We start from the raw sequence: 17,700 nt of genomic DNA, 5'->3' as shown, positions 1-17,700 counted from the left end.
AAAGATAAAGATTACAAATATACTTTTAGTCCTGTTGCAAAATTTGCTACTGTAAGGGTTTTTATGGCATTGGCTGCCATAAAACAGTGGCCTTTACATCAATTGGACATCAACAATGCATTTCTTCATGGATTCTTAGATGAAGAAGTGTATATGTTGCCTCCACAAGGGTATTCTAAAGCGAAGAAAGGACAGGTTTGCAGACTAAAAAGGTCCCTATATGGACTCAAGCAAGCTTCACGTCAATGGAATTTAGAACTCACAAAATTTTTAACAAATGCAGGCTATATTCGATCAAAGCGGGGATTATTCCTTGTTTACACGAGCAGATGCTATAACGGGAAGATTTATAGCAAGTACTAGTCTATGTTGATGATGTTCTAATCACTGGTGATAAGCTAGAGGATATCATTGTTCTCAAGGAAAGTTTGCATGCCAAATTCACTATTAAAGATCTAGGTCCAATAAGATATTTCTTAGGGCTAGAGGTTGCTAGAAATTCAAGTGGGATCATGATTAATCAAAGGAAGTACATCCTTGATATCATCAAGGATGTTGGTTTGGAAGATTGTAAACCTGTTGCTTTTCCTATGCAGAAAGGCTTAAAACTCTCTCTTGTCAAAGGGACTCTCCTAGATGATCCGAGAACCATATAGGAGGCTCATAGGAAGACCGCTTTATCGAATATGACCGGGCGGACATTTCCTATAGCGTACAACACTTAAGCGTTTGTTTCTCAACCTAGACAAGAACACTATCAGTCATAAAGTACATATTGTTAAGTATCTAAAAGGTCTGTCACACCGGTCTCTTTTATTCATCTGCAAAGACAACCGGATCTCGGGCTTATTCGAGATCTTGTTGGGCTAAATGCGCTTTTAGTTGTCGTTCTCTGAGTGGATATTGCATCTTCTTGGGTAAAAGTTTGGTCTCATGGAAGACTAAGAAGCAAAGCGATGTCAAGAAATCAACTCTTTGAATCGAATACCATGACATGTCGTATACAACAAGTGAGATTGTTTGGATTGAGAGGTTATTAGCTGAATTCAAAGTGCAAGTACCACTACCTATTCCTCTATATTGTGATAACCGTGCTGCTGAACATATTGCCTTGCATCCTGTTTTTCACGAGCGTACTAAGCACCTTAATGTTGACTGCCACTTTGTAAGAGACAAGCAACAAGACGGGCTCATCAAAACAAAGACATGTCAAGATGCAAGCACTAGGCGATATTATGACGAAGCCTTTGGGAGCTGCTGAACATAGAGCTTTCTCGTTCAAGCTTGGCCTTCATCTTCATCAAGGCAGTCCAGCTTGAGGGGGGATTATAGGAATATAGGATGTATAGAAAGTCAAGAAGTCAAAGCTAGAAAGTTTGTTACAAAGTTGTTGAAGAAGTTAGTTAAGAGCATAACAGAATTTGTTATATATACTTGAACAATGTAATTCTGTAAACTACAACATCATAATACAAGAATCATTTTTCTCTCTTCTACACATTTCTCTCTCTCGTTCCTCTCTCTAAAATCTTCTATTCATATCTTCATCTTTCTCACCATTCTTCATCATGTTCATCATACTTGATCATGATTGATTAGTGTTTTCATAACTTTCATTAACCAAATCTTGACTAATAATAAACGTGACATCTCTTGGTTAAGTACCAGCCATAAATCAAGGGTGTTGCAGTCGTCTACAAATTCCCTTTGAGAACGACTTTCTCTTAATCTAGAATTAGGCAGACAAATTATGCTGCGCTTTATAAATTAAAACACATGACTCTTGGACAATTATAAACTTCAAAAGTTTCGGCAACCATTTCCCTTGGCTCTAAAATTTAGGAGAGACGGTCTCCCACTAAGTTATTGAGAGACCATTCTTTCGTACCATTTTATATGTTTTTCGTGACCCTTTAATTGTTTGTTATTAATTGACAATTTTTTCCCAACTCGTACCATTCATGATAAGACGATTAAATAAAATGAATAGTTTAATTAACTAAAGCGAGAAATAGTGTAACTGATAAAGTTCCGTTTTCCTCAATACTAAAATTCCGTTTTATTACTTCAGACTAAAAGGGCTCGTATGAAGCCAGACCAACTGTTCTTATATTACCAAACACATTATATACGAGCATACGACTAGGATCCTGAGGTAATCGTAGTTTGGTGCATGCAGACAGCAGATTGCATCATGCCTAATATCAGAGAATCGATCTCTTTATAATGAATGATTGACGAAGACCATGCACTAAACAAAGTCAAGATCAAAAGTTGATCGAATGACATAAAAGATTACTGTGATTGGACAATGATGACATTCATTGGGCCCACATGGGACCTCTATTGTCCACTTCCGTGATATCTAAGGCCATGCCGCGCGTGCATGTCAGAAATTTCGCCATTTTGTCCAAATATTTTCTTGAGTTAGTAGTGGTGGTGTTAGAGGAGATTACGGTATCATATCGTAATATATCGTAATCAGAATAAAATAAGTTATATTATTATGGTTTTCTATATTAGGAGATCTTACGAGTACTATAAATACGGTACGATTGTAATTGTAAAAACACGAACACCGATTATCAATAATACAACGATTACTCTTATGCAATTCTCCCCTCTCGATTTCTATTATGGTATCAGAGCCAGCGTGACCGAAGGTCACGGGTTCGAATCATGGCAACCCCAATAACTCACGAAGTGGAAATTCAGCACATGGTATGAGGGGGCCTGTGCACTAACCACTCTTCGAGCACAATGGACACTCGAGTGAGGGGGCGTAATAGAAATAAATATAATATTGATCGTTTGATATTTTGACGGGTTTGAAAAATTGCGACGTTCCCGTTCGAAGAATTTCTTTTTGATAGGTTCGACAAGAATGTCATTGTCTTCTAAGATTTGAAGATCGAAGAATGAAGAAACCGATTATTTTCTTCATATTTTTTTTGTTATTTGTGTGCAAACTCATGGAATTTTTTTCAAATTACCATGAGTTTGAGGGAGGATGTTAGACGAGATTACGGTATCACATCGTAGTATACCGTAATCAGAATAAAATAAGTGATATTATTATGGTTTCCTATATTAGGAGATCTTACGAGTACTATAAATACAGTACGATTGTAATTGTGAAAACACGAACGAACGATTATCAATAATACAATGATTACTCTTATCCAATTCTCCCCTCTCGATTTCTATTAAGTGGTCTTACTTAAAACCGTCTTGATGACCTTGCTACATATATATTGTAACTATAATTATTCGAATGAATTATATAGTGTGTGGAAAGATATCGTTTTAAGTTTAAAACACTCTCAAATGAGGTTTTTAAACCAATATGAGATGCCCTTCTAATCAGAAACAAAGTGGTTGAACAACGAAAGTAAATCCTCGTGCATATTAAGTAAACTCGCTCCAGAAGAGTATTGTACTCTAGGTGAACTACGGTTGAGTAAAAAGGAGAGCAAAAAACGTAAATAATTAATTACATGAAAATTTCAATACGACTTTGTGTAAATTAAATCAATCAAGTAGTTGGTCTAATGGTTTTATACTCCGTAGAAGATTATTTTATACGGTAATTCTTTGTAGAAAATGCTTCTTACTTATTATTAAGATTTATTGATCAAATAACATTTGAATAATATAATTGTTATGTTGTACGTCATACTACGATCTTATTTATTAAGTTTTTGTGATGAGCATTTGCGACGAGTCGACTAGATAGAAAAGAGCGTGAAACTTACTGGTACAGTGTTTTCATATAATGCCAGTGTTTGGGGACGACAAGAAATGAAGAGAGAATATGTTCTCGTCCATAAGTGTATCAATCATCCTTTAGTAAACTCTATATTGCTTTTATTTTTAGGTCGTATCACCATGCATCCATAAAGAACCCCTTTAACATCTATCTCCCTCTTTCCTTTCATTATTTCACCTTTAATACAACTACAAATTAAAGCTTTACAAGTTGCTTCCTACCTTTTTTTTACTACACAAAATCTCATTGGAGACGGGCGATATCCGTCACAAGCTTGTGACGGATACCGTTTCCTCTCACAAAATGCCCATTGAGAGGTGAGTGGGAAGCACATGAGGGGTGCCCCACCTTGTCCCCTCTCCCTTTTTGTGAGAGGTCACAAGCTTGTGACGGGATTAGCTCATCACAAGCAAGACTAGCTGTTTTTACTAATACAACACTTTTCCTTTGCCTAATTATTTAACCATTTTAAATCAAATCATTTAATTGCTAAGTGCATGAATAATCTAATCTAAAAGCCTAAAATAGAGTGAGCTATGTTTGTATATGGTCTAATTTTCTTTACCTAACCATTATTCCCTCTAGATTACAATAACTTTTCATTTAAATTTTAATCCTTTGATCGATCATGGACAGTGGCGAGGTATGTAGAATTTAAACATAATGAGGGAGAATTTAATTAAAAACTTTGAAATTTATCCCGTTTCAATCTTCTTCTTTTTTTACATTTGATTAGAATATTCTTTAAAAAAAAATTATAAATAAAGGTAAACAAATAATTGGAACATGGGAACAGGGAAGTATTAAACTTGGATAATATACACTTAGTTGTGTAATTAACTAATCCATGTTTCGTAAACACATGCTTTCAATTAATAAAAGAATCCTATCTTTTAAGATCTTATTCCTGATCATGCACAGAGAGAATGTACGTAGCTAACCACAGTGCCATGCACAGTTGTGTGATCACTTGTTAAACAAATATATAATCATCATGATTAGCTAATTGTTATAATAATATTTGTTAAAGTGCATGCACGAGTTGTTATTTCAACTTTAATACGTCGTTGTGTCTAAGATACGATTAAATAAACAAGTTCCATTATTGAACAAAAGTAGCCTTTCGGCCTCTAAGGGTAAATAAAAATTAAAAAAAGAGAGCATAAGAATCAATGTGTCTTAATAGAGATATGGTTAAGGTTAAATTAGATTTATTAGGAAATCGAGTTAATGTATTTCTAAGCATTATTGTCTGTCTTATAATTGAACTGCACCCAATTTTTTTGTGAAAATTTTTAATTAGATACGGAGTATATGTCTTAAGATAAATTTAGGTATATTCTAATTGCTTGAAGTTTGATAGAATTCGAATTTAGTGCATGAGGTTTGGGTCGTCCATTTTAAGCAGGTACTATGAAATTTAGGGTATGTTTTTTCTGCCTTAATTTCAGCTCAGTTTTATATAGTTTAGTTCAATTTATCTCTTCACGAATTAACTATTACTTTAGCTCAGTTAGTTCAGATCAATTATATTTTAGTCAAGTTATCTTAATAAGTCGAACTCAACTTCTTAAACTAGTATGCATCAAAGATGGCTGCTACGAGTTTCGCAACCTAATTTTATTAGTTTAAATAGATGACGTCAAATACTTAGGAGTTAAGGTAGCAAAGGCACACGAGACAAAGGAAGAAACTTGTAGAACACAAAAGATGTCAAACATACAAAGCACTGCCAAAATAATTGTGGAGAGTGTCTTAGATTCTTGATCTTAATCATTCATGTATAAAGGCTTGAGATAGGTCTCCCCTTCAATCCCCACTCATAAAAGAAGAAGATGAAAAAATATAAAGTAAAATGAAAGGTGTCAATCATTCAATTTTTGCCATATGACAAAAATATATGATAAAATAATGTATCAAAATTTTGATACTTTTAAGTCTTTATTATTGATCAAAATGCTAAAAAAAAAACTTTTACATGCAAAAAAAGGTATAAGCACGCAACCTAATGAAAGGTCTTTTTCTAGTGTGGGGATCATTGGATCATCCTCAAGTAGAAAGTCAAGTTAATCGGGTTACCAATATTTTTCTTCTTAATTACACCTTAATTATCTTAACCCACTTTTACTCTCCCAAGCAGAAGGTCACGACATATGTCACCAACCAAATCATTTTTCACTTTTCAGCCAATAAGAGAGAGTGTCACCTACCGGGTCACCATACTCAAACAAAAGTCATCTTCCCTTTGTTTTGACGGTTGTCCTTTTTTTTTTGTTTCTAACCAATGAGAGAGTGTCACATACCGGTCACCAACAAGGTCACCAACTTAACTGAAGGTCACCAACTTAACTAAAAGTCACCAATTAACTCTGAGTAGTTGAAGGTCATCAAAATCATCCCCTTAATCCTAATTTAATTAAGGTTTTATTAAAGTGATCCAACATAAGGTCACCGACCCACTTGAAGATGGTTTTATATACTCCTACATGTTAATATAACGAGCCGTGTTAGGTCGGGCTCTATTGAAACCACATTAGATAATAGATAGATTTATATTGACTTGCGCGAATTGTTCCATATATTTTTTAGACAACAGTGTACTATTATAAACATAAAAGGAACGATCTTTGCCAACTAGAGTACGAAAACAGGGTCACTGAAGGGCCCTAAGCTACTAGAAACCCATGAAACCTCGTTAAAACTATGAAAGGAACAAGACGGTAGATGACGTTTTTTTACTGGTGGATGATAAAGGTTATCAAACTGAATCATTTGAGCGTCCTTTCTTTTATTCCCCTTGCCTTCTGCAACCTTTTTAGTGTACCTGCAAAAAGAAGATAAAAGCTCGACGGAAACCAAAGATCATTTCTTCAAATAACCAGTAGGCCGTGACATATGACCTCGACAATTGGTCAAGTCCACCTTGCAGCTACATTTCTTGCTTAAATGCTCTTTAACTGCCGTAAATTCAAACTGAGTCGTGGAAACCTTGCTAACAGAATATGAATCGGACGTTAGACGTTTCTTCTTATTAATATGAAATATAGCCTCATTGTTCAATAGGTCGACATTATCCTATATCGCAAGACTTGAAATCATATTGTTCTTCTCAGCCGAAGGACCGGAAGAGGGAACCAATGCTTCCCTTGAAAATTCTTCATGGGGAGTTCCCGTCAAAGTTTTCTTTTGAGGAAGGTTGTGAACACTCGCTGACATAGTAGTTAAAATATTTTGCTGGTGAACATAAATTGTCTTACCTTCAAGCAAGTTTTTATAAGAGTTGGCATCGACCCTAAGGTTGGAATAACCTCTACCTTGTTTCTTGAAGGTGAACAGCCCATCCCTTTGATCCTGATTGGAGTAAGGAGCCTCATCGACATTTATTTCTGAGTTACAGCACACTTCATTACTAACACAACCGGTACTATCCAACACCATAGTATTCAAGACGATGCAACATCGTTCTAGAATCCGACTTCACCGATGTACGACTTGTGGCGTCCACTCGCAGAATTTGGCAAAGACATCAACTTCTTGTATACGGGGAGAAGAAACTAACTTTTCACCTTGTTGAACATCACTTGTATCTAAACAATCCACGACAACTCGCTGAGCGTTTTGATTAAAGACGAGAGATTTTTTAACTTCCTCCAACTCTTCAATAATATCCTTATTATGCGGTTCTATCAAACGAGCCGCCTCCAAAGCACACTTTGCCTCTGTAAATCTATTCAAACCTCTAAAAGCTACAGATGAACTGAAAAGAGCCTTAGCATTGTGTGGGAAGAAATTTAAAACCATTGAACAGATTGATAGAGCTCCTTCAAACGCGAAAAGCTTATTAGCACAAGCAACTAAATTAAGTGATAAAGAAACAGCAAGTATAACAGACGATTGCAAATCATGATCGATTTTTTCATTGAGAGTAGAACACGGTAGGCGACATGCCTTACCGTAACAATCACCCGCAAAATCAAACAGATGTTGTCTAAAAAGATTATTACCAAAGTCTTTAAGGGCATTAATCTTAGATAGAGGGAGAAAATCCACTTGTGAAAGAGCTTTATGAAAATCAGCATCACCATCCACCAACTGAGTACAACCATGAACAAAAACAAAGCATCGAAGAAAATCAACACTAGACTCGGAAGACATGGTCGAAACAAACTAAAGCAAGAAAAACCCAAACAAAGAACTCCAAAGCACTAATAACAAAGGATCAGGTGGTTCCTTTGATCATTCGATCGGACGATCAATCGGAGCCAATGATTTGATAAAGAAAAAGAGGGAAAGACTCACAAAAGAGAGGAAAGAGAGAAAAAAAACCTCTCGCCGGCGACTTAAGGAGGTGCGGTGAGGCCGCCAGCGAGAAAAGGAGAGGAAAGAGCTAAGGCGGTGGAGGATATTTTTTGGGGTTTTTTCTACCTCCGCGGTAAAGTTTGCTTCCCACACATCATCTCTTCAATATCCTTTGATGTCAATGTTGAAAATGTAATTGTTCCATACATTATTTGACGAGAACCCATAGAATCGGAGAGGGGTCTATTTCGTGAAAATTTACATGCTAAACGAATTTACTGTTACCAAAATCTAAATCCATTTCACAATGTACTAAGTTAACACATAAAATATAGCATGATAACAAAGCTATTAAGCCAAATTTTACAAATACAAAGTACACGATTGTTGAGGACATAGGCTTGATTAGATCATATACTTTGAATTTAATTTACAGATTTGATATCCATCCAAATCCAAATACGAATTACACCATATTTTTCGCACGTAATTCGACATCCAACCCGATATGATAATGAACAAATATTATACTATCTATTAATATTTGTACGTTTTTTTATCATAATTAAAATATGTGCAAATGATATAAAATATATACTCCAATGATAACATATTTTTACCACAAATCTAATTATATAATTTTCCTAAAAAAAATTTACGATATTTTTTTCTCAAATAAAATGTATAAGTTCTTATATAAATAAAAATTATAAACATCGTCATTTGAATATAAGATAAAAAATTATATCATATTCGGGAGAAAATGATACAAACTCTTAAGAGCTCTCTAAGACAATATTTAAGAGACTCGAAAGATTTTGGGATAATATCTAAATTACAATGATGTCTTTTATATATAATCATAGAATCACCCCATATTATATTAATCTTTCGATGTGGGACAATTCTACAAATTATATATAATATATTCACCACTCCTGGATTATTTTTCAATGTGGGACAAATATCATACCAAGAAATACACCATCTTTTTCCCACATTCAGCCCAAATTCCAAGTACAGACAATTGTTACTTCAATATATGTAATAGTTATATACCATCGGTTAATATTCGTACATTTTTTTTCTATTTCTTTATCATAATTTAAATTAAAATATGTGTAAATAATATGAAATTTATACTCTAGTGGTGGAATTTTTTACGACCAGTCTAGTTATATTATTTTCGGAACTTTTTTTACGATGATTATAATATCATTGTATGATCATGTTTCTCCAACTTACATGAAATTTGTTCTTTACGATGTCATTATATAAGAATATATATTAGTTCTTTTTTGTATGAAATCGGATCGTAGGATCGTAAGATCCAAGGGGATCGTTTTATGATTCTATCTCTATAATTTTTCAAATAAATAGGATCGTAAGATTCTACAACCATGATAGAATCGTAAGATCCAAGAGATTCTGACAATAACGATTTCACAGAAAGGTAAAGTTCGATAAAATGGGAAGGAACACTAATGCGCACAGATGATCACTGTACAGATGATCACAAGCGATTATAATATGCAAACGACGAAAATTACGAGGTCAGTGTGTGACTCTTTAAACAGAAAACTTGTAGGTTTTTATGGGGTGGTGACGAAGGAAAAAGGAAAATGCACTTGATCTCTTGGGAAACGATACAAAAACCAAAAAACATAGGAGGTCTCGGTATACGATTAGCACGTTAGTCTAATGCTGCTTTTCTAGTGAAATTGGGATGGCATGTATTGACAGAACCGTCTAGCCTATGGATTAGGGTACTTCGGGCTAAGTATTACAATGGTTGGCGTAACGTCGATATGTTCCAACCTCATCCGAATATGTCAAATGTGTGGGCCGGTGTTAGACCATTTGGTTGATGATGTCAAGTTTCTTGTCATTTAATGGTTTGCTTCTTAGTTATGTTTAATAGCATTTGAAACTCACAATTACTCCTCAAAGATGGTGCAAGAATGATCAAGATGAAGAAGAGCCATAGCCTAAGTCAAATGTTGTAAACGAAATTGTGCAACATTCTCAGAATGTCAAGTGACAGTAAAACCATGCAATAGTGCAAGACACTGTGGTTTATGATACAACTAAAGGAAAATTTTGAAAATGTAAACAAGTGTTTAATCTTTCAAAAGCTTCATTGTTTTCAAAAGATAACGTCTTACAAATCTGAAGAAACAAAAGGAGATTACTTACAAGTTGATTTTTGAGATAACAATCCTAATTGTGCAAGTTGATTATATTGCCAAAAAATGGATACTTCATTTTTTCTATTTATAGCAAAATTGTGAGTTCCAATAAAAACTCTTGAAAAAATCTTCTTTCATTGGAAAATGATTTTCTTCTTGAGCCTTACAAACTAAATGTACTCTTTATATAATTGTAAATGAGAAAGTATCTTGCAAAAATATTAAAATAATAAAATGAAGTACCATATGATTCTTCTTATGTGCACTTCTTTTCTCTATAAATAGAATCCTCATTTGTCATTTATTCTAAAGACTTTTAAGAGCATCTATTGAGATAAACTTTGCAAATCATTCTACATTTAAAGCTTTGTTTTCTAAGTGTTTGCAAAATAAGTTTTCAGTTTCAAAAGTCTTCATTCGTTTTTCAAAAAGGGCTGTAAAATCTCCATGTATCAATTGGCTACATTGTGGCATATAAGTTTGTTCATGATCTCATATTTAAGTCTTAATCGTGATCTCCATGTTCATTAAGTGAACCACTAAGATTCAAAGACTTTGTAAACCTGTGAGATAGAACACATAAACTCTTGAAGCGGAATAACTTTAAGTTTGAGTGCAACTGGAGTAGGTTGTCAAGTTATTTTCATTGGAAAAGGTTTAGTAGTTTGAGTAAATCTCTAAACAAGTAATAAAATAACGGTTGGACGTAGGTTTCGGAGTAGAAATCGAACCAATTTTTTAAACATCGTCTTATTTGTTTATTTACTTTTGTCTTCCTTTTCCTTACTTATCTCGTTTCAATTGAGCACTTTTGTCTGTGCAACAGTCCATCATATAGTTGCTCACACCTGCTGTTATTTTCTTCCGAACTTAAATTCGATTGAGTTTCTCAAGTTTGTGCTTAATAGTTTTTACTTGTGTTATCAAATAACCAAGCTAAGTATAAATTTTTTTAAAGTACGCCTAATTCACCCCCTCCCCTTCTCAGGTGTTAATTGTTCTTAAATTTTCAGCCGGGATTACTTCTTAAGCAAACATTCTTCAAAAATGTGTCATGGTCGCAGTAGGTAATGGTCGAACAACCTTATTTTAGGATCATGCTTGGGTCGATGAAGGTTGTCTATCTGAAAACATTAATATTCCGGAATCTATCTTAAGAGCGACCTTTAGCGAAGTGGGATGATACGTCGGGATGGAAATGGGACATATTCTCAAATTACCTTCTAAGGGAGGAATTGCGAAATTGAGGCATATTCGTTAGCACCCGAGTCTTACATCGAGGATGCTCTGTTTTGGAGGAACTACTTATGGTAAATTTTCCTTCAAGTCTGCCTACGTGTTTACGCGCACTGATGACTCTCCATCCGAACCTGACACTGTTGAATGTCACTTGATTTGGATGCCCCCCTTTCAACAACGCGCATCCGTATGTTCATTTGGGTTTCATCCCATAATCGTATCATGTTTAATTACAACAGAGTTCGTCGTTGCTTGACTAATGACCCAATGTGTCCTAGATGCTTGTCAGAGGATGAAACAACGGATCACTTGTTGCACTCCTGTCCGTTTTATACCGAAATCTGGTTGCAATTAGGCATGCTCGTGACATATGATTCGTTCTTCTTCGGCCCGTTTCCCAGGTGGGCTTCGGATAGTGTTCGAAACACCTATGCCAATGCCTCTCCTGATTGGACTATGAAATTTGCTATAACATGTTGGTGGTCATAAAAATGGAAAAATAATGTCGTATTCGGTTGCGGGGATGAAAATCTGACCGATCTCATCCGGTTTCTTCAACACCAATTCGTCACCTTTAAGAATGCATTTAATCTATTCTCTCTTTTTAACTCGTCTCCTGGTACATCTTATGAGGAAATTTATGTAAGATGGTATCCTCCTCCCTTTGGCTGGTTTCTTCTCAATACTGATGGGGCTTCAAAAAGAAATCCGGGTCTGATCGGCTGTAGTGGGATTATTCATGACAACTCGGGTAATTTCGTTTCAGCTTATCTTTTCTCTTGTGGTGTCTGTAATTCAATGAGAGCGGAGGTGAGAGCTTTTCTGGCCGGGTTAGAACATGCTCGTACTCTCCATATCACGAAACTTCTTTTTCTTATAGATAATAGTTCATGTGTGGGTTTCTTTCGAGATGACCAGCTCTTAAGCCATAGATTATCCCCCTTTGGTCCAGTGCTGCAAAGAGCTAGATGGATGGTAGGTAAAAATTGACCACTCGTATAGAGAGGCCAATCGTGTTGGTGATTGGCTTGCTAATGAAGGAGTCACTTCACTTTCATCAACAACCATTTTATCCGATCCACCTTATAGTTTACGTTCTATTCTTCGTGAGGATGTTCTAGGTGTTTTCTTATCTCGTATTGTAGCTAGCTAGTTTTGGGGCTCTGCCCCTCTTATGTACAAAGTATTCGGTGGAGGCCCTCAATTACAACCAATAAATTATTAATCCCTTCGTGTGTTTGAAGAGAACCTTCTTTTTTCATGAACTAAAACGCAACTAGCTTCGAGAAAAGATATAGAATTCTAAAACATTAAATTGTTAGATTTGAGATATAGTGACCCTGGCTTAAGACCGAGTCAGTCGAAGTAAATTTATCAACTATATTATTTAAAGAAACCGAGAAATAAAACAAGAAAATTATGCATCCCATAACAAATACAGAAACAACAAATAAATCAAAATAAAGAAAATTAACGAAAAATTAACATCGTAAAACCAAAAACAAAAGAAATAAAACTGGAATAAGTTTATACATCCTTCATCCCGGTATGTGTTTATCTTTAGTTTTGGAATAAATACAATTAGAAAAGTATATCCAATTAGAAAGTAAACAAATAAATAAGATACTCACAAATAGAATAGATAAACAAATGACGAGAAGGACGAAGTATAAATATTCTTCTACGTAGGGGTGGGCAAAATCCGGTCCGGACCGAAAAAATGGACCGGTCCGGACCGGAATTAAAAACCCAGTCCGGTCACCGGTCCACCAATTTCCAAGATTCCGGTCCGGTCCAGTCTGGACCGGCTTGGACCAGAAAGAGCGGATTTAATTACTATTTTTCCTTGAAAGTAAATTATAATCCGGTACAACCTGTCCAATGGACCGGAATTTTTTAACTAGGATTTGAAAAAGTGGGCATATTATGTTAAATTCCGGTCCAACCGATCCAGTTCCAGTCCTTAATTTTTGCCCGTTTCGGTCCGGCCCAGTTGGTTTTAGGCTGGTGCCCACACCTACTTATACGGAGTAAAGAAAAGGGATGAGTTTGAGAAAAAACAAAAGAAATAATCAAGGCGGAAAAGTCAATAGTCAAAATGTGGTAGAATTGGGCTTGGTGCAGGAACATATTTGCGGAATAAAAGAGCAAAAATGAACGCGGTGTCCTTGAACTTTGATGTTTTGCCTGAAATACTCAATTTTTTTATCCGGAAAACTTTAAGAGGCTGTAACTCGTGTTTACGAGCTCAAAAAGTGACGTTTTTTTTCAAGTTGATTATCTTTTCGAGGACTATGACTTCAAAAAAAAATGTCGAGTTTGTAATTCGTGACCAAGAGATATGGTCACTCAAAGTTTGTTCGGTAAAGCAAACTTTGACGTACAAAAACTCCTAACCACATGATCCAAATACGATAATTTTTTTTTTCAAATCATAGTTCTCGGAAAGATAATCGATTTGGAAAAAAATTATCACTTTCTAAACTCGTATACACGAGTTATAGCCTCTTAAAGTTTTCCGGAACAAAAAACTGGGTATTTCGGGCAAAACATCAATGTTCAAGGGCACCGCGTGCATTTTCCCATAAAAGAGATGATTGTTATCCGTTGTTTGGAGCCTCAATAATTATAAGGATAATCTCTCACATGCACCTTTTGTTATCGGGATCTCCACTTATTGTATGTGATGCACCTATTATTATTGGGGTTCTCACTTATTGCATGTAAGAGGGTGACTCTAACTCATTTTCCTATTTATAAGTTATGCAAAAGGTAAAATGGTTATTTTTTCGCGAAAGTGGTAATTTAGCTCCATCACTTTGCCTAATCTTGAGATCAAACCCTTAAGTTTAGATTGTAGCAATTAGGCCTCATAAGTTATGCAAAAGGTAAAATATATAACAATCAATTTGAGAAAATTTTAAATTATTTCATAAAAATAAAAATATTTATGTTTTATTAAAGAACTGAACATTTTTCTTGAAAGTGGTAATTTAGCTCCATTACTTTGTCTTGTAAGAAAATTATCCCCTACATATGCCTACTTTGATTTTTATTTTTATTTTAATATAATTTAAATTAGAATTATGATAAAATAATTTAAAATATTTGATTTTTTATTTGAGTATATTAATATTAGTTTAAAAACAACTTTTTTTATATAGATTTATGTTTTGTACGCGGAATGTCTTTTCATCCTTTTCTTTTTGCAACAGTTGGTTTTTTTTTCTTTTGCAATAAGCCAAACATTTTTTATTTCTTAGACTTCAAACTTGATGTAAGATTTATTATTGCAAAAAAGAAAGATAGAAAAAAAGATGAATTATAACGTAGACTTGTACTAACTTCGATGTTAAATGTTATTCGACTATTTCGAACACAATATATAAATAAAGTTATGAAAAAAGTATTAGTATTATTTTAATAATGTTAATACAAATAAAAAAAACATTTTAAATTCTTTGAGCATAATTGTAATCATAAATTAAACGGAGTTAAACTCTACTTCGGCTTTTAAAATAGTTTTAATCTCTATTCTCTATTTAAATTTTAAGTTTTTATAAAAGAAATCCGGACTTCTATTTTAAAACCTATAAGTTCACCTTAGACTTTGTATTATGTTTTGCTTTCCCTTTTGTTTTTCATTTTTCCCTTTTGTTTTTTCTCGCATTGTAAAGTGTGCGTTCAACGATACTAACTCCGTTTACAGTCCTGTTATGCCATGACGCGATCGTCCTACACCTCCTACGAACTACCCGATAATTTTCCGCCATTGTCTGAAATTATTAACCCAACACACTCATTACAAAAAAGAAAGACTAAAAGATAAGCCAAATACGGTGTTACATTGGGTTTAACCAAACAAAAAGATATGAACTTTGAGCATAGATCTACAACAACAAATCAAATATCTTCCCTCTAATTTAGTTGTTATTATTACAAAAAATTAATTTAATTTTTGGTTTAAAAAACCCACCAAAAATAACAACTACACTTAATAATATAATAAGCAATAATTGTAAACAAACATTTTGGGTTTAAGAAAAACCCCAACTTTTTAAACTAACACCAATAAATGAGGAAGGATTTGTGAGAAATAAATATACAAAATTACTACAGTAAAAAGCAAGTGCATATCTTCAACACCAAAAAAACACGCAAAAGATACTAACTTTGTATTGTATGCATAACCAAAATTTAGATCTACATAAATTACATAAATGTAGAAGAAGTTTAGTTGTTATTATTATAAAATTTTTTTACAAAAGATAAATTGTAAGGTTAAATAAACTTACAAAACTTGGGTGAAGGAATAGGTGAACCTATAAATTCTTCCTCCTTTTGTCTCTCAATGAAATGTTCACATATATTTTATACACAAATATAAGGTAGGATAGAGGGGAGGTGTAAGAAGGGAGACGGGATATAATAAATAAACCGTCTTAAATAAAAATCTGATTTTGTTTAACTTTGAGACGGGATATAGTAAATAAAAATATGAATTTGTTTAAGTGAGACGGGATATAATAAATAAAAATATGAATTTGTTTAAGTGAGACGGGATATAATAAATAAACCCGCCTTTTAAATAAAAAACTAGTTTTAAACCCGTGTAAAAAATGCACGGTTTGTAAGAACAGACGTTATCATTGAATATAGGAGCATATAAATAAGATTCAATATCATGACATTATAAATAGTCGCGATGGAGTATCTAGTTGAGGATCAATATGAATACACGCAGTGATGATACTCGCTTGCTCGCCTCATTGAGCTAATATATAAGATATGAATATTAGGTAATAGACAGTCATTTTATTTTAGTTACTTCCATTTTTTTCCAAAAACGTCTACTTACAATAAAATTTAACATGGTAAAGGCGAATATTGAATAAAACTAATTCAACATGTTAAATACAAATAATGACAATATAAATATTTAAGATGAAAATAATTATGTTTTTAATAGAGTTATTAATAATTAAAAAAAACATTAAAAGAAATAACCCGTTTAACAAATAATTGGGTCGAGAAGTAATAAATTATAAAATGATAGCCTAACTACAAATTTTAAAATCGCATCCCCTAAACCCGACCAGCCTAATAAACTCTTAAGCGACCCTACTAACTCCAACGCCCATAAGTCATATCAGTCACTACTCACTCTCATTTCACCCTCTTCTAATTTGTGACTTTTCCATCTCCATGTATTCAACCCAAAATAACCATAAATATGTATCCTGCTCTTTATTTTATTTTGTAGATAAACAAATCAAACATTGATTTAGTTAGATTTTTTCAAGATTAGATGTTCTAGTTGTTGTATTTTTCATGTAAAATTCGTTTTGTACACGGGTCTAGTTACTTTTATTTCGTTTTGTACACGAATCTAGTTACTTTCTACAAATGGAGTAATTGTTTAAGAAAGATTATAATTTTAGATTATATGAGATCCAAATTTATTTGTAGAGCATATGTTTTTGCAGTTATTTACACGTTGTCGTTTCATTTGAGATTTACATTTTGTTTATTTACGATACTTTATCAAATTCAAAGTATTTTTTTATGTTTTATATTCAAATTTGACATTTTTTCTGAAATTGTACCAAATAGTTCCATATATTTACATCTAATTATTTTCATTCAATACAGATGTCATATCTGTATATTTATTTTGTTAAATTTGTGATGTGGGAGTATAACAATCATGCTAATTTTTTTTGTTTGATTTACACAATGAATTTGACTACTAATTCCGAATGATTAATCAGTATGCATTTTTCACATTTTATTTATCCAGCTTAGAAGTAGGGGGAAGATTATTTGAATTTTTTAAAAAAAAATTAATTGTAATTTATTAATGTGTAATTGTATAATACTCCCTCCACTTTTTTATATATGACGTTTTACATGTACGAGGTAAGCCTTTAACTTTAATATTTACAAAAATATATTTGTTCAAAAAATATAAAAATGGTACCATTAAATTCCTTACGAAAAACTCTTTCATATGAGTATACATATTATAATATTTAGTCTTATATTTTAAGAGATATTGAAGAGAGAAGGGAGTGTCTCGAAATGTGAGAAAGTCATATATAAAAAAATAGAGGGAGTACATGGTTTTATATTATTTTGTGTAAATGCGTAATCTTAATTAAATAAGATTAAGAGAGTAATAGGAGTAGTGTAATTAATTTTATA

General features: G+C 33.4%; 1 protein-coding gene across 1 annotated transcript; it reads right to left on the bottom strand.

Annotated features, from left to right (window-relative positions):
• Nucleotides 1-7,246: 7,246 nt before the first annotated feature.
• On the bottom strand, nt 7,247-7,924 carry LOC141622053 (uncharacterized). The gene has a single exon (XM_074438121.1). The coding sequence runs from the start codon at nt 7,922-7,924 to the stop codon at nt 7,247-7,249; it is 678 nt and encodes a 225-aa protein (XP_074294222.1).
• Between the last annotated feature and the right edge of the window lie 9,776 nt (nt 7,925-17,700).

The sequence above is a fragment of the Silene latifolia genome, chromosome X (genome assembly GCF_048544455.1).
Source record: "Silene latifolia isolate original U9 population chromosome X, ASM4854445v1, whole genome shotgun sequence".
Classification (NCBI taxonomy): Eukaryota; Viridiplantae; Streptophyta; class Magnoliopsida; order Caryophyllales; family Caryophyllaceae; genus Silene; species Silene latifolia.
The sequence above is the reverse complement of the archived record's forward strand: the minus strand, read 5'-3'. Positions and strand labels throughout refer to the sequence as shown.